The sequence below is a fragment of the Solea solea genome, chromosome 5 (genome assembly GCF_958295425.1).
Source record: "Solea solea chromosome 5, fSolSol10.1, whole genome shotgun sequence".
In the NCBI taxonomy this organism is placed as follows: domain Eukaryota; kingdom Metazoa; phylum Chordata; class Actinopteri; order Pleuronectiformes; family Soleidae; genus Solea; species Solea solea.
Genome location: NC_081138.1, coordinates 25,995,645 through 26,010,057, shown reverse-complemented (window position 1 = coordinate 26,010,057; position 14,413 = coordinate 25,995,645). Strand labels below are relative to the sequence as shown.

The 14,413-nt window shown below is 39.7% G+C and overlaps 1 protein-coding gene across 1 annotated transcript in view; it reads left to right on the top strand.

Annotated features, from left to right (window-relative positions):
- The window catches only part of LOC131459883 (CUB and sushi domain-containing protein 1-like), a 284,673-nt gene that overhangs the window by 100,196 nt on the left and 170,064 nt on the right, over positions 1–14,413 (top strand). Inside the window, exon 5 of the mRNA XM_058630020.1 lies at positions 11,704–11,816. Coding sequence (XP_058486003.1) covers positions 11,704–11,816 — 113 coding nt within the window. The remainder of the gene's footprint in view (positions 1–11,703; positions 11,817–14,413) is intronic.

Here is a 14,413-nt window from a genome sequence, read left to right as displayed (position 1 = left end):
AGCCTTGTTCCTCCAGCCTGACTTGAGCTTGTAGATAAGGCAGTGACACTCTTACATCCTGACAGGGGAAAACTCATCCTCCACCTCATCTAGTCTTTGCGGCGCCTTGTTGCCTTCATCCGTCTTTCTTTGAAAAAAAAAAGCTTCTTATATTCATAGCCTTCAAGTCTTGCCTCAGTGAATTAGCCTGCTAGCTACTACCAGATGCCAATAATGACAACGCTCGTAAGCAGCATGTGCTCCGTCTCCCTCTCTCTTGCTCTCGCAGTCGCACAAAATGCACACGTGCCACGTTTGTGCAGTAAATCTGCTGAATGAATGACACGCAGACGCTCAATTTATGAATAATAACACAACGCTGCTATAACAGAGGAATATGGCTTGGCCAATTCTCTCGTTAATTAAATGATATTATTACTATTTGATGATGTTGACGTAGTTTGAGCAGTGTTGCTATCTTAGGGACTTTATTGCTTTATTTATCGATTATTCAGAGCAACTCTTTTTCAAAAATGTGACTAGCTACAAAGCTACAAGCTACTTTTTCTGGTGTTAGAGACCTTTGGAGATGAAATATTGGTGAAATACTATTGTTTTAAAGGTCTTTTAAAGGCACACTGGACAGGACAGAAGTGTGAATAATTTGGATGCAAATTATAATGCACCCTCTCATGCACATCAAATGCTATGTGAAGAAACTAATACATTATGAGGACGGAGGTAAAAAAAATAATAATCACATGACAGTTTCTTGTTTATTAAAAAGAGCAAGGTTTTGGGAAACAAATACATTAAAGCAATCTGCTGTCGTGTTAAATGTTTTAAATATTTAAGGTGTTTTTTTTTTACTATTCCACAATGTAGGACAGCAAATAACTACTTTTCTGAATGAGGAGTTGGCAGGTCCATCTCAAAGGGTTTTTATCCTCCCAATAATAATAATTTTAATCTAAATAAATATGCTTTATTGCGTATATGAAAGAGGACGGGATGTTAAAGAGGACAGTTTAAGGCATATGCTATTTAAGCAACAACATACACAACTGTGGCCAAAACATAACCTACTCTGTGGGGGTAATTATTTATTGACTAGCTGCACTAATGAATTACTGATTTTGTGGCATTCACACTAGCATTGAGATGCACAATACTTTAGTGCCTTTTGGATTCATTTTGGTTTGTTCAAAATATCACACATCACCATTAAAGGCTTAGAAGTGTTTACTGAGGCAGCCAATTGGTTAAACAGATGGGAGGCTGTTGCTAGTTAGAACTGGTGGAACAGCTGGAAAAAAATCAATTGATGAGAAAGTGACAAATCCGTTTGGCCTTATCAGCATATGCACATATGTTCAGATGTCAGACTATGTAGACTGGATTTTTTTTTTCTTTTTCCTAAAATGTCGTATAATGTGTCTTTAATAGTCATCGTTATTTTCTTTATCAATTCTGAAGTGTCTCCATTAAGATTTCTGTCACTGATATAGCTGCTGTTCATGAATCCACCATTAACCCTTTAATGCCGAAGCCTCAAAATGTCCATCAGGACTCTTTTTGCTTATTTTAGCCATTCAAGGACCAGAAAATGTCCTGTGAGTAAGTGCTTTTGCCCATTTTTCTAGAATAACTTTAATTATCTGGCTGTTATTTACAATTTACTGCACATTAACATAATGTATTAACAATACAAAATGAAGAAAAACAAAAGGTGTACACAAACACCAGATTTTCCATGTTAAATTTTAAATTTTAGCAGTATAATAATTGTATATGTTTGTTTTTGTCTCAATGTCCAAAAACAGGCCAAAAAATTGAAAGTATGTACAGGTGTACATACTCACAAATCTTTCCTCTCTGTTGACAAAGATGCTGATTCATGATGAACAAATTGCATTTTTCAGTGAGGAGGTAGTTGTAAGTGAGGCATCTTAAGTCGTCACAACAGAGATGTCTGTCGTTTATTTTCCTTTTCTCTTGTTGTTGCATTCATTGTAGTTTTTGCAGCGTCTTCTGCTGTTAATGTCAAAATCGATGGCTATACTGCCTGTGGGTGTAAACTGTTGTCAGTCTTTTAATGAACTATTTGATCACACGAGAAAGGATACCTGCCAACCCATACCGATTATGAACAAGGTTTGTCAGTCAAAACTCTTTAACTGTTCATTTTGAATGTTTGCAGTTTGTGTTTGAGGGGGAATGATGTCATGAGGCTACTCTGGTGAATATGATCCCTGAAAATGCATTTATAGGTTGCCATGTCCTGCAGAAGTGTTCTCCCATGCTTTTTTCATGTTCTTTTGACGCCGTCTGACGAGCGATGACATTGTCTTCCATGCGTGGAAAATGGTTCACGATCGCGGGGCAACTCACGGAGGTGCAGAATGGATAAGTTGGCAGATAAATAAGTGGAGCAAAGGAGGCAGAGAGAATCACGCTAGATGGAAACAAAAGGAATGGGGAATAATTGCACATTTAGACCTGTCACCCACAGAGCAGTGTGCATGAACCATGGCAGTTTCATGAAACTGTGTGTGCGTGTTTGTGTGCATGCCTGTATTTCTTACTTCTTCAGGTCCTTTTCTGGCATATTCACTGACTTTGTCAGGACCAGTTGCCTTCATGGAGACCCAAACCTGGTCCTAATGAGGCAGAACCTCAATTCTGCGGAACTGCTAAGATTTGATTTGATGTGGTTAGGGTTAGGTATTCACTAGTTACGGTTAAGGTTTGGGATAAATCTTTGTTTAGGCTGTCCAAATGAATGGAAGTCAATGCAATGTCCTGAGACAAATAGCTGTGTGTGCACGTGTGTGTGAGTGTGTGTGAGAGAGAGAGAGTGCATGCTATATGTTTGCATGTGTCAGGTCTTAAGTGCCCCTCTGACAGTGTGAGCTGTTAATCGTTTCTTGAGGCTCTGACAGATTACACACATGCACATGCGCGCAAACACACACACACATCTTATCTCTGACAGTGTACATTAAAGAACCACTGTCAACCCACCATCTGCAATGCAGCGGAAGGCAGCGAGAGTACACCCAACATTTTGTCACAAAATAGTGAGTGCCTTGTAAGAAATAGGGCCGTCCATCGTCCAAGATCCTGATTTCAAAGTATTGGTCTTGTAAAATGCCTTCATTTGCATTTTCAGGCTACCTAAATCAAAACCTTGTGAACCAGGGAAATTGGCATATTGTTTAATTACAACATATTCATTGTCTACTACTTTATCCTCCTCATGAGGGGTCGCAGGAGGAGCTGGAGCCAATCCCAGCAGACATAGGGTGAAAGGTGGGGTGCGCCCCGGACAGGTCGCCATTCCATCGCAGAACAAAAATGGTTCCAAAATTGGAAAACAGTGTAGTTACCACAGATGTCAACTTAAATGGGCTTTTGCCAATCCGAATATTTTATGATTCTTCATAGAGTTCTCCAGATGTGGGATTAGAGATGACTGATGTTTTCACTGAGGCGTTTGGTCAGGTCATTGTGAGAATGACTGACACCTGACAGGACTACTGTGACATGTTCTTCCTGTTTACTGAGAGCTTTTCCTGATTGGCTGTCCCAAAAGTAATTTCCTGTTTCATGTTCCTGTCGGCTGGCTGGCAGGTTGAATGTCAGGTTGTCTAGTTGTCACACACACACACACACACACGCACATGTACTTTACACTTTGTGTATATATATATATTATATATATATATATATATGAATTTATATCATCCTGCCTTTTGGCCAGGTCACAAAATTCGATAGATGGATGGATGGATGGATAAATAGATAGATAGATAGATAGATAGATAGATAGATAGATAGATAGATAGATGCTCTCTCATGCTCTTTTCGACACCATAAACCCTGCTCTTGTATCCCTCCTCTCCTGCTCCTTCCTTTTCTCTCTCTTTGTCTTGTATTGTCCACACTCTCAACTATCCCTCCGGCTGGCTATTTTCTTCTCCTTCTCATCTTGAGCTTCTCTTCCCTCTTTTCTCCTCCGCAAACACACACACAGTTCGTCAAGGCACAAGACACATTGAGGCGCTTGAAGCTTACAGAGTTATTACTGTCATTTTTTTCACACCCCAGCTTAAATTAATTCTTACTCTGCTATATAAGCTATTATATCCAAAGAGCACAACTATCAGCAATTAATCATATTTTGTCCTTTATTGCTCACTACATTATTCACATTGATTTTAAACTAGTTGCCAGTGCAGAAAACTCAAGAGTTTGAGCTGTAATGTATCATCTCAATTATAGCTAGAGATCTTTAATGCACAGTGGTTTGTTGTGCTAATATAAAGAGGTCGATACGGTCTGTAGGTTTTTAATTTTTACACTGAAACCCACCCCTACATGCTTTCACAGGCCTCTTAAGGTCATCATGCACAGTTAATACCGACTTAGTCGACAACACCTACACAAATAATGACTTTTCTTAAGGGATCTACATATAAACAGATACAGATGCAACAACATACTGCAACAATTCTTTTTTCTGGTGACTCTGTGACTTTTCTGATAGCATTAAGAGTGCTGAATGTGTTAGTTTTTTCAATTGTAAGCATCCCTTACTTACATGTGGGATCTAACTTTCTTTCAAGTGTCATTATCAAGTCAAAGGTTTATTCTGACCTATGTTCTATGTACAAAACTATGAACAGTCCCATTAGTTTAAAGTCTGGTGAAGACTCCAAGTGCCTCAAACCTGTATTCTTTTAGTGGCCATCAGGGGGTGACACAACCTTTTGTATGCAAGTCTATCAAAAAATGACAAATTAATGCTTATTAACTGCTAATGTCTATTCCATTTTCTATATTTTTTGAAGAAAGAAATGGTATTAACTAAGAAATGTCCGTTGACTAAATACATTTTCAAGTTTATCAGCCCTGTCGGGTTGTAGTTATTTAAATGGGAGCATCCAGGTGGGAGATGTACAGTTCATCACTGAGCTGTTCTAATGCACGGCGCTAACTAACCACAACAGCATGTCTGCTAATCATCATACGTGATAAAATAAAAATACTCCCTACTAATTGTCAGCCATGCACATATAAGTGGTTTTCTATATCCTGGACTAATTTGTGGGTAAAACAAGTGACAACTACATTCTCAGACATGAAGATCCTGACCACAAAGGCCTCTCTGAGCTTTCCTCATCCATGTTTGCAGAGAGTTGCAGATGCATTCTGGTCACACACATGTACGTGTAGTTCTATTCATATGAAAAATGTATGGTCCACGTAGTCGTGGAGTTTTGGGCTTGCATGTGAACATCACTCCACCACAGTGAACCTCAGTGGACTGACTGACATCATACCATGGACTGGCCTATCAGAGGAATCGCAGTCTGATAAACCCAGAAGGACAACATCATCTACAAATAGCTGAAAATACCATGATAATGTCACTGGTCAATATTTAATATAAACAGGGCGGAGATGAGGCACAAACACACCTGCCTTGTATGAACAACCTGATGGCTTTGACCACCCATACCCTCCACAGCATCTTCCATGGAAAACAACACGGAATACAAAACACTTAATCACGTGATGACAAAATCTCCATCCTTGCTGCAAAGTTCTTTCTCCTTCTGCACATTTCATCCAAACCTGGTCTGTTTTTCTCCCCATGAGCCAGTCTCAACTCACCTCTGTGATCCCCTCCCACACCAAATATAATTCATCTGGAGCTGCAGAACCTATTTGACCTGAAACTGAAGAACTACAAAAAGAAAACCTTACATTTGCATTTACTTTTTATGTTCATAGAAGTGTTGGGAGAAACATGTATATATTTATATTTCAAACACAGATTTGTGGCTGGGATAAAGGTGGCAGGCATATTTTAGTTAAGAAAATATTAAAACCATTTTATTTATCACCTTGATCCCCAAGGTGTTATTTTCAAAGCTACAGGGAGCCACTGCCGAGGGCTTTCAGTGCTTCATGCGGCTCCGGAGCTGAGGGTTGCAGACCCCTGGTATAGGCCATGGGGAGATTAAACCTTCTGCTAGATTGTCTTTACAAGCACCTTGACCTTGGTCTGTTTTCTCAGGCTGATTCAGCTGTGATGGTTTGAACACACCCTCCAGCCACTTTGCCAAAACTCTATGCTTCATCTGCCAATTCAAAGGGCATCACATTAAACCAATGAACCGTGTCCATTCTCAGTAGCTCGATGCTTGCCAGTAAGGGATCAGTGATATCTGCCAAAGAAATTTGCTCAGATCTTTTCTTTTTTCCCTCGGTCTCCTCTCATCCATCTGTGTAGCGTTTTATTTCCACACTTTTCCTTCCTTTACTCGTTCTTTTTGCCTTTTTTTCCCTTGCTTCCTTTTCAACTACTCTCCTTCTCTTCTATGCTCATTAATTCATTCATTCATTCATTCATTCATTCTCTACCACTTCTTTATCCTTTACACGAGGATAGTAGGGAGCTGGAAGCATGCAGAAAGGCTTTTGCTCTGACTGGGTCACAAACCTGGGGCTTTTTGCTGTGAGGCAACAGTGCTGGCCTCTCCTTCGCCGTGTGGCCCTCTCTCTTGTATTTACATTTTAAATTATGTTTACTGGCTGTGTGGTTGTCCCTCTGTGTATATGTGTTTCTGTGTGAGTGGGTGGATGTGTTATAAGATTAACAGTGTACCGGCGCACCAGGGTTTTGCACTAAGCACTCGGAATAAACAGCTTTATGTTGAGAATAATGTGCTTTCCAACTTTTTAGACTCGTATCCAATCATTTATTTTTATGGCGTCTTCTTTGTCGTTTTGCAGATACTTACGTCCACAGGGACTTGCAGCATGTGCAGCAGGAGAATGAGCCTGAAATAATGTATTGCCAGCATTACAAGCAGCCAATAGGGAGGATAGGGGCCAAGACAATGATGCGCAGACCGTAGGAAGTTGTCCGTGTTGTCACGTCCATGTATTACTAAAAAGCTCCTGGTCTAATAATACGGACATTCGTAAGTTATGAAACATTTTCCTGCATTTGGTACCTTTGTCCTCCTCTCGTCTCCTCTCGTCTCCTCTCCTCTCCTCTCCTCTCCTCTCCTCTCCTCCCCTCCCCTCTTTTCATTTATTGTCTTGTTCTTTTCTTCGGACTGTCACCCAGCTCCTCTCTTCCTTGTCTTATCTCCTCTCCTCTGGTATGATCCCTTTTATCCTTTTGTTGCTCTGCCTCTTTTCTTCTCCTCCTCGTCGCACAGTTTTTTTCATTCCTCATTTTTGTTTTACACTCGCCTCCCCCCCGTCCCCTCATCCCTTCTCCCAACATTGCTCACCCCTTCTCCAGCTTCACTTGCGTTGTCATTTATCTCCATCCTTCACAATCTGTTTTTGTAATGTCTAACCTCATTTAGACTCTCCTCATTGTATCACCCTCTTTCACTTTTCGACCTCTCCTTGCGGCGAGTCTAACCCCCGTCCTCCATTTATTTAAGTGGATTTCCTGATCTCACCTCCTTTTTTCCTGTGTACTTCATTCATCAGTCCCTGCTTAACTGTTTTCTGTCATTCATTATCCGTCTCCTCCCTCGTTTCCTTTTCAGCACAGGTATCTCTCCTTACAAGCATTTATCAGTCTCTTTTCTTTCACATTTCCCTCCTCTTCTTCCTCCCCTTACTTCGTTCACGTTCAGTCTCATTCCTCCTTTGTCCTTTACTGACCTCTTGTCTCACTCTCTTTTCCAATGTCAGGCAGCTGGCCAGTCGCTATGAATAATGGAAAAGGTGCAACCATTTTTCTCCCCACTTTACATATTTTTCTACTTTTTCCGCTCTCTTACGCGGGATGACTTTATTTATCTGATTTAGTTAAGCTGCAAACATCCATCCTTGCAATTATAGCAGTTTAGGAAAGTTACACCCATTAATGTCTTCAAACCCTTATTTTAATGTGCACCACTACGTGGATTGATTCAGCACTTACTTATGATAATCTCATCCCAATTTTAACTTCCAAGTTTGGGCTCTTAGAAGAAAAATGTGAGGGCCGCCTCTTCAATCATTTTAAAAACAGGAACAATTGATTTTTACATCACTGGGGACTAATATGCATTTATGAAATAGAGATGCAAACACATACTAATGCTCCACAGCCCTTTGTGAAAACAAATGTCTTCCAACCAAACTGATCTGACCATATGTAGGCTTAGGACGCCTCATAAGGATGGTTGTAATACACAACAAGGTCTAGGTCAAATTTACAGTGTTGTTGTAGGATATAACAAGACATTTTCCCTTTATTTTCATGTAGAGAATCAAGGTCCATGCATATGGTTCTTTGCCCAAAAATATTATATATAAGAATATACAAGAAAAACAAAGTGAAAGGAACATTATGACAGAACATTTTCTGCGACTGGTTGGACGACTGCAAAGCTCTGCCACACTGGCGAACAGTTAAAATTCCAGTTAAATAGCCTGGGGCGAGGCCATTTAGGGTTTGAAAAACGAACATTTAAAGTTTGAAATCGATTCAAAAACACACTGGGAGCCAGTGGAGAGGAGAACTGGTTGGATTGGAGCGATGTTCCCCCCCGTCTTGTTGTGTCAAAGCCCTGTGTTTTATTTACCTCCATTTCATGATCCTCCTCATTCACACTGTCTGTATGCACTGCATTAGCTGACTTCCTCCATTCACAATTATCATACACTAACTAGAGAATGTCGAACAATAAAATGTTATTATTGGTGGTATGGGGTTAATTCAATTCAATTTTTTTTTAGTATTTATTATTGCCCCGCTGTACTGTAATATGATTTGAAAATTGTATCTAAAACATGAATCAGTTTTCATTCATATACAGTTTATAGTAGCTCTGAATAATGCAGCTGAACAGCATTATTACTGGACTGAAGGTCTAATAAAAAAAGATGCTTTGTTGGTGCTTGTCAGAGTTGCACATCAATTTTACTTGCCCCGCTGCAAACGGAGTACAGAGGTGAAGTGCGGGACATATACTGTAACTACCAACACTATTTACTCGTCTGTCGTGTGCTATATTTACCTTCTATGTCATTTGATCACAGAAAGTGTGTACATATGGATCACATACAGTAGTGCTGGGAAAACGTCCATGTTTTCTGTCTCATTTCCAGGTTCTTATCTCTTATACTGTCACACATTTGTATTTAACCACACCGAGACGCCACAGAGACACCGCTGTCGTCGATCCTCTGTGCGTTCTGTGGAGTTAGAGCGTTTGGACAGAGACACTTTGTCTCATCTGACATTTCTCATCCTCTCCCTTTCTCTCTGATTTTCATCCGTTGTCTTGTTCCGTCTTCTTCCCTTTTATTTGATTTGATAACATTCCTGACTATATGCAGAAGGCTATAATAAGCACTAAATAAGATCCTCTAACAAGCCTGTTTAATATTTCACACCGCCGCTGTGCATCCTCCCTCTCTGTCTTTCCCTGTCTGCACAGTACATACCTGCAGCTTTATTAAAAGGAAGTTACAGTGGCTTCTGTGCACGAGGGAGAATTGTAGAACACTGACTCCTGGGCAGTTTTTCTTGGTTGCTTTTATTAACGAAATGCAAGAGATAAGATTATGATGTAACATTTACCAAAGGCAACCAAGTCGCCGTCGTCTTAGTGGTGATGTTGTGGAAACAGCTTCATAAGATTTTTTGACTGCATATTTTTCTGTAAAGGCTAAAAGTATTCATCTGCCCGCAGTCTTTCATTAGATTCTGAGCTCAGAATCATTTGGATATCACAGCAAAATCAAATAATCATCATAATTTGCACCTTCTTATTCCATTAATAAGAGATTGGTTGTGGTTGTTGAACATTATTTTTACAGTTCTGGAGTGTGAGTTTGTTATGAACACAAAAACGTCTCAGGGCACCACCAGCTTTGTCGTTTTTATGTCTAATTCTGTGACACTCACCGATGTGTTGTCAGAACAGCACGTCACCTGCGTTCTCTCTCTCGTCTCCTCTGTGATTTGTGATGCGTTCACTGATGCTCGTAAAATCCGCTCGCTCTCGCTCTCCTCTCACGGCATTCACGCACACGTACACATTGCCCTGTCTTTAATATTGGTATGGACAATCTGGCTTTCTCCAAATATTACGCAAACCTACGCCCTTGCCACATGTGTATGTAAGAGCTCAAGCATGTCTTGAGTAAACCTGGTGTAATGGAGCCTTTTTTTCCACAGCAGATATTTTTGAGATAGTATGAGACTCTAAAATGAGACTATGAAAAATGCAAAATTTACCAGTAAAATTAATTTAGGTTCCAGTCCAGGTTTAAGAGAGCCAGGGTCATGTTATTGTTCAAGTGTACGGGTACATCACACTCAAATACTTGACACTTTAACCTGAAGAATCTGTTTTTTTTAATTGAAAAATGTGTTATTTTAAAAGTGCGTTCATATTTTTGTATCTTCTGATCAAAATAATTATACTGTATGGTCTTCATGTCATTGCTAAAACAACACATTTTGACTTTAGCACACAACTTCACACTATGGTGCTGATTTTGCTGCTGGCCAACACCAGGCTTCTTGCTATACGTTGCCAGTCATACGTGTGAAAACACTGCTGTGATTGTCTTTTACAATTGTTTATGCAATGTTTCCATTTTCTTTGTATTCATGTCTGTTATTTGGACTTTCAGTAATAATGTATGTTTGTTTTGTTTTTGTTGTTTTTCAAAGAGTGTCACGGTCATAAATGTAAGGTATATGTGGAAAAACCTCCTCTTTTAAGGCCATAAATTATTCAATTTGTGATAAAATTCATTACAATTATGATTGTGTAGGAGTATGGGAACAATGGGATTAGATTTCTTGTGACTGTATAGTTGTATAGGGATGGAATACCTTATAAACCTCAACTGACTTTGTATTCTAAACACAGTTTGGTGCTGTAGAGTATTTAATACAGCTGCATAAACCTACTTTTGGTCAGCATAGATCATTATGTGAATGGGTTATATCCTCCATGCCTTTCCCACGTCCACATTTTCCATGCCAGTGGAACAAATTGCCTTTCAACAAAATACCTCCATAAATTATCGCCAGGCACTCCGACAAAATCGTACTTTGGAAAGTTCTGCTTCACGTAAAGACATTTTCTATTACGCGCGCGCCCTCAGATGAAGTCGCATGTAGTTATTAACACTTCCGTGCTGTGCCTCCTGTGATATACCGTGTTGATCCTTTTTTTTGATGTGTAATTTCGCAACATTTTTCACAGGAGCACTTGGTCGTGCTACACTCTCTATAGCTGCGATCCCTAATTACATGGCAGCAATTTCCAAGCACTTTCCCTCCAACTGCTGCATCTTTTTGTTGGACTTTTTTTTTGCAATATTTAAATCCAGTCTTTCATCCACAAACACAAACTTTTATGTGTATTTCAATATTATACTCATAACTAATACATAAATGTATAGAAATATGTCCACTTTTCACAGTTGCAACAGTGTTCGTTACTGGAAGAGACATCTGTGTATTCCTCTGCAAAGTTGGACAGTTTGAATTTTCACTTACCTACCGTCTCTTTCCCATGGACATTGTCTTCCTCTGCTGTGCTCATAGTATAGAATGAATACGCTATGCAGCAAAAAAGTTAGTGCAGTCACACTTTTCTTTTTCTGTCACATTTTGGATTGTACAATGTGAATATATTTTTTACAGTTGTCATTATTTGCTTCTTTTTTTTTATACAGGTTGACTGGAACAACCTTGCCCTCACCGGTGATATCGAATAAGAACTGGCTTCGGATACATTTTACCTCAGACAGCAACCATCGAAGGAAAGGATTCAGTGCTCAATACCAAGGTATATGACACATTTTTTTTTAAAGCACCTATAGTTGCATGCAGGTGTTTGTTTTAAGTGCTCATTGGGGAAAGTAGCAGAGCTGGGTGTCTTTTACAGAAATGTGTGTGAACACTTTCCTTCGCTGTTTCGTGATATTGACACATTCTACCAGCATGATTACATTAACTTGACACCTTTTTAAGTAGTTCAAGGCCTTGTTTAGTCCCATTTTTCCAAAGCTCATTAAAACCCACATACGTTGGTGGTTTCAGATGCGCTCAGGTAGCATTTCAACGTGTCGTCTGCGTCACGAGCAGTGTGAGACAAACAACAACAACATCAATGACGCAGATTCAGGGAGACAGGTGTTAACTGGAGGTGTGTTAAACGATCAACACAGTGAAAGACAATAGTTTAATGTGGAGAAGAGAGTTTGTGCCGCAGCTCCACAGACAGAAACAGATTATTGTTTTTCTGGGGCTTGACCTGTAACTATAGAAATCCATGTTGGAGACTAGGATTGTGTCAATATGGACACACGCAGATTGGATCTGATCACTTTATGAAGTGTGAACAGTTGGTCAGGAAGATCAGATTCGGATTGGAAATGCTTACAAATCCAAATTGGGCAGTAGTCTAAACAAGTCCTAAGTGTCCAGGCTGAATCTGAATACATACAAATTATAACTAAGTAAGTATATCAGGTGAAGGGCAGATTCTCTCACTTTCTCTCTCTCCGTGTCCGTCTGAGTAAATCACATGACATTTTCAGTAAGCGATAAATCAGAAACTAAAGTCATAAACGTACTGGTGGTGTGTGAACACACGCGAGTGCGATGCAGCAGCAGACACATCCACTGTGAACCTCATGTAGCTGCACTGTTCCCTGCCATGGTGCACAAAAAGGATAAACTAATCATCAATTCATCAGTGGGTAATGATGACTTAATGGTCACTTAACCATTTTTAAGTAACCGTTAAGTAAAATAGTGCTTTGGTTAATGTGCACCCTCTGATGTTTGAATGCAGTAAATAAGGTCCAGAGAAGTGCCACACAAAAGGAAAGCTATCGATCGCTGTCGGGCACTTAATTAATGAATTAATATTTAATTGGTTACATTCTACATAGCAATCGATTGACAAATGACTTGAAAGACTTCTCTGTCATTTTTATTTGTACACACACCAATTATAGTGAATTTGACCTCTGCGCTTAAATCAACCTGGGATTTGAGCTGGTGACCCTCTTGTTACAAGCCCAGTTTCTCTCCTCATGTCTCGCTGAATCGCTATTTCAAAATGCATATTAGTCGCCACACAGCGGCCCAGGTTTAATTGGCCGCTTGCAGCGCACAGAAAAACACAGTGAGGCTGTCTGTTTTCTGTAAATGTCATTACATCAGCACTTTTACCACGTTCATGTGAGTGTAAACAGAAAGAAAGAAACCGAGATCGGGAGAGAGAGATGTACTTTTATGCCGTGTCTGTTTTTCAGTGGACCGTAGTTTTTGTCGTAGCTGTATCCACTGCAGTGTTACCAAGGCTCAAAGAGAGGCGACACATTTTTAATGCCGCTCCTCTCTTTTGTCTCCGCTTCCTCGTTCTTATGTTTCCTAATCTTTTTAAATCTTATTCTTCTCTTTCTTTTCTTTTTCTGCCACTGTCACATTTATCTTGTGATGTGGGAGCGGGTGTGTGAGGAAACTGTTTTTGATGTCGCACACACACACAGATGTACAGTAAATAGCAACCCTGAGAATGATAGTAGATACTAATAATTCATGAATTTACCTGCGCACATGATTCTCAAACTGTGGTATGTGTACCACCAGTGGTACACGAGCTTGCTCAACTTGGAGGTAAATCAGAAACGCTTTTCTACAGTATATACCAGGGTATGTGACCGAAGTGGAGCTTAGGAATTATGACCAGAGCGCGTAGGAAAATGAAACAAATAGCAACAACCACAAGAAAAAACAATTGATCCCTCTAACACCTAAGCCTCAAAATGTTTGCTCATTTTAACCATAAAAGGCCCATAAAATGTCCTGTGAGTAAGTGCTTTTCTATTACTCACAGTGTATTAACAATTTAAAAAGAAGAAAACAAAAGGTTTTATTTATATAAACACTCTAGGTGAACACCAGATTTTGCATGTTAAATTTGAACTTTAACAGTGTAATGATAGTATATGTTTGAGTTTTTGTCTCAATGTCCAAAAACCTCTCTGGTGACAAAGACACTGATTCGCCGGCTTTCTGCAACGGCGCAAGTGAAATTACCGTAATAACCACACGTTGCCTTTGACGTGCAACTTCTCAGCTTTCAGAAACCGCTGGGAATTTTCCGATAGCACAAACCGTCACATAATTATGATAATGCCAGGTGCGCAAATGTGTCACTAGCGATACGCTCGGTGTTTCAGGGTTATAATAATTCACCTTGTCTCTCGCTCCATCTTAATCTAATTTTACTCTACCAGTATATTTGAGGAAGGAATCTGCCTCTTGTGAAAAGTCCGTAGCTGACTTTGCTCGTCCTATTTATTTTAACGTTACCGATGATGATGTTACTTATATTATTTTGTCAGGTGGTACTTGGTATACAAAGTTTAA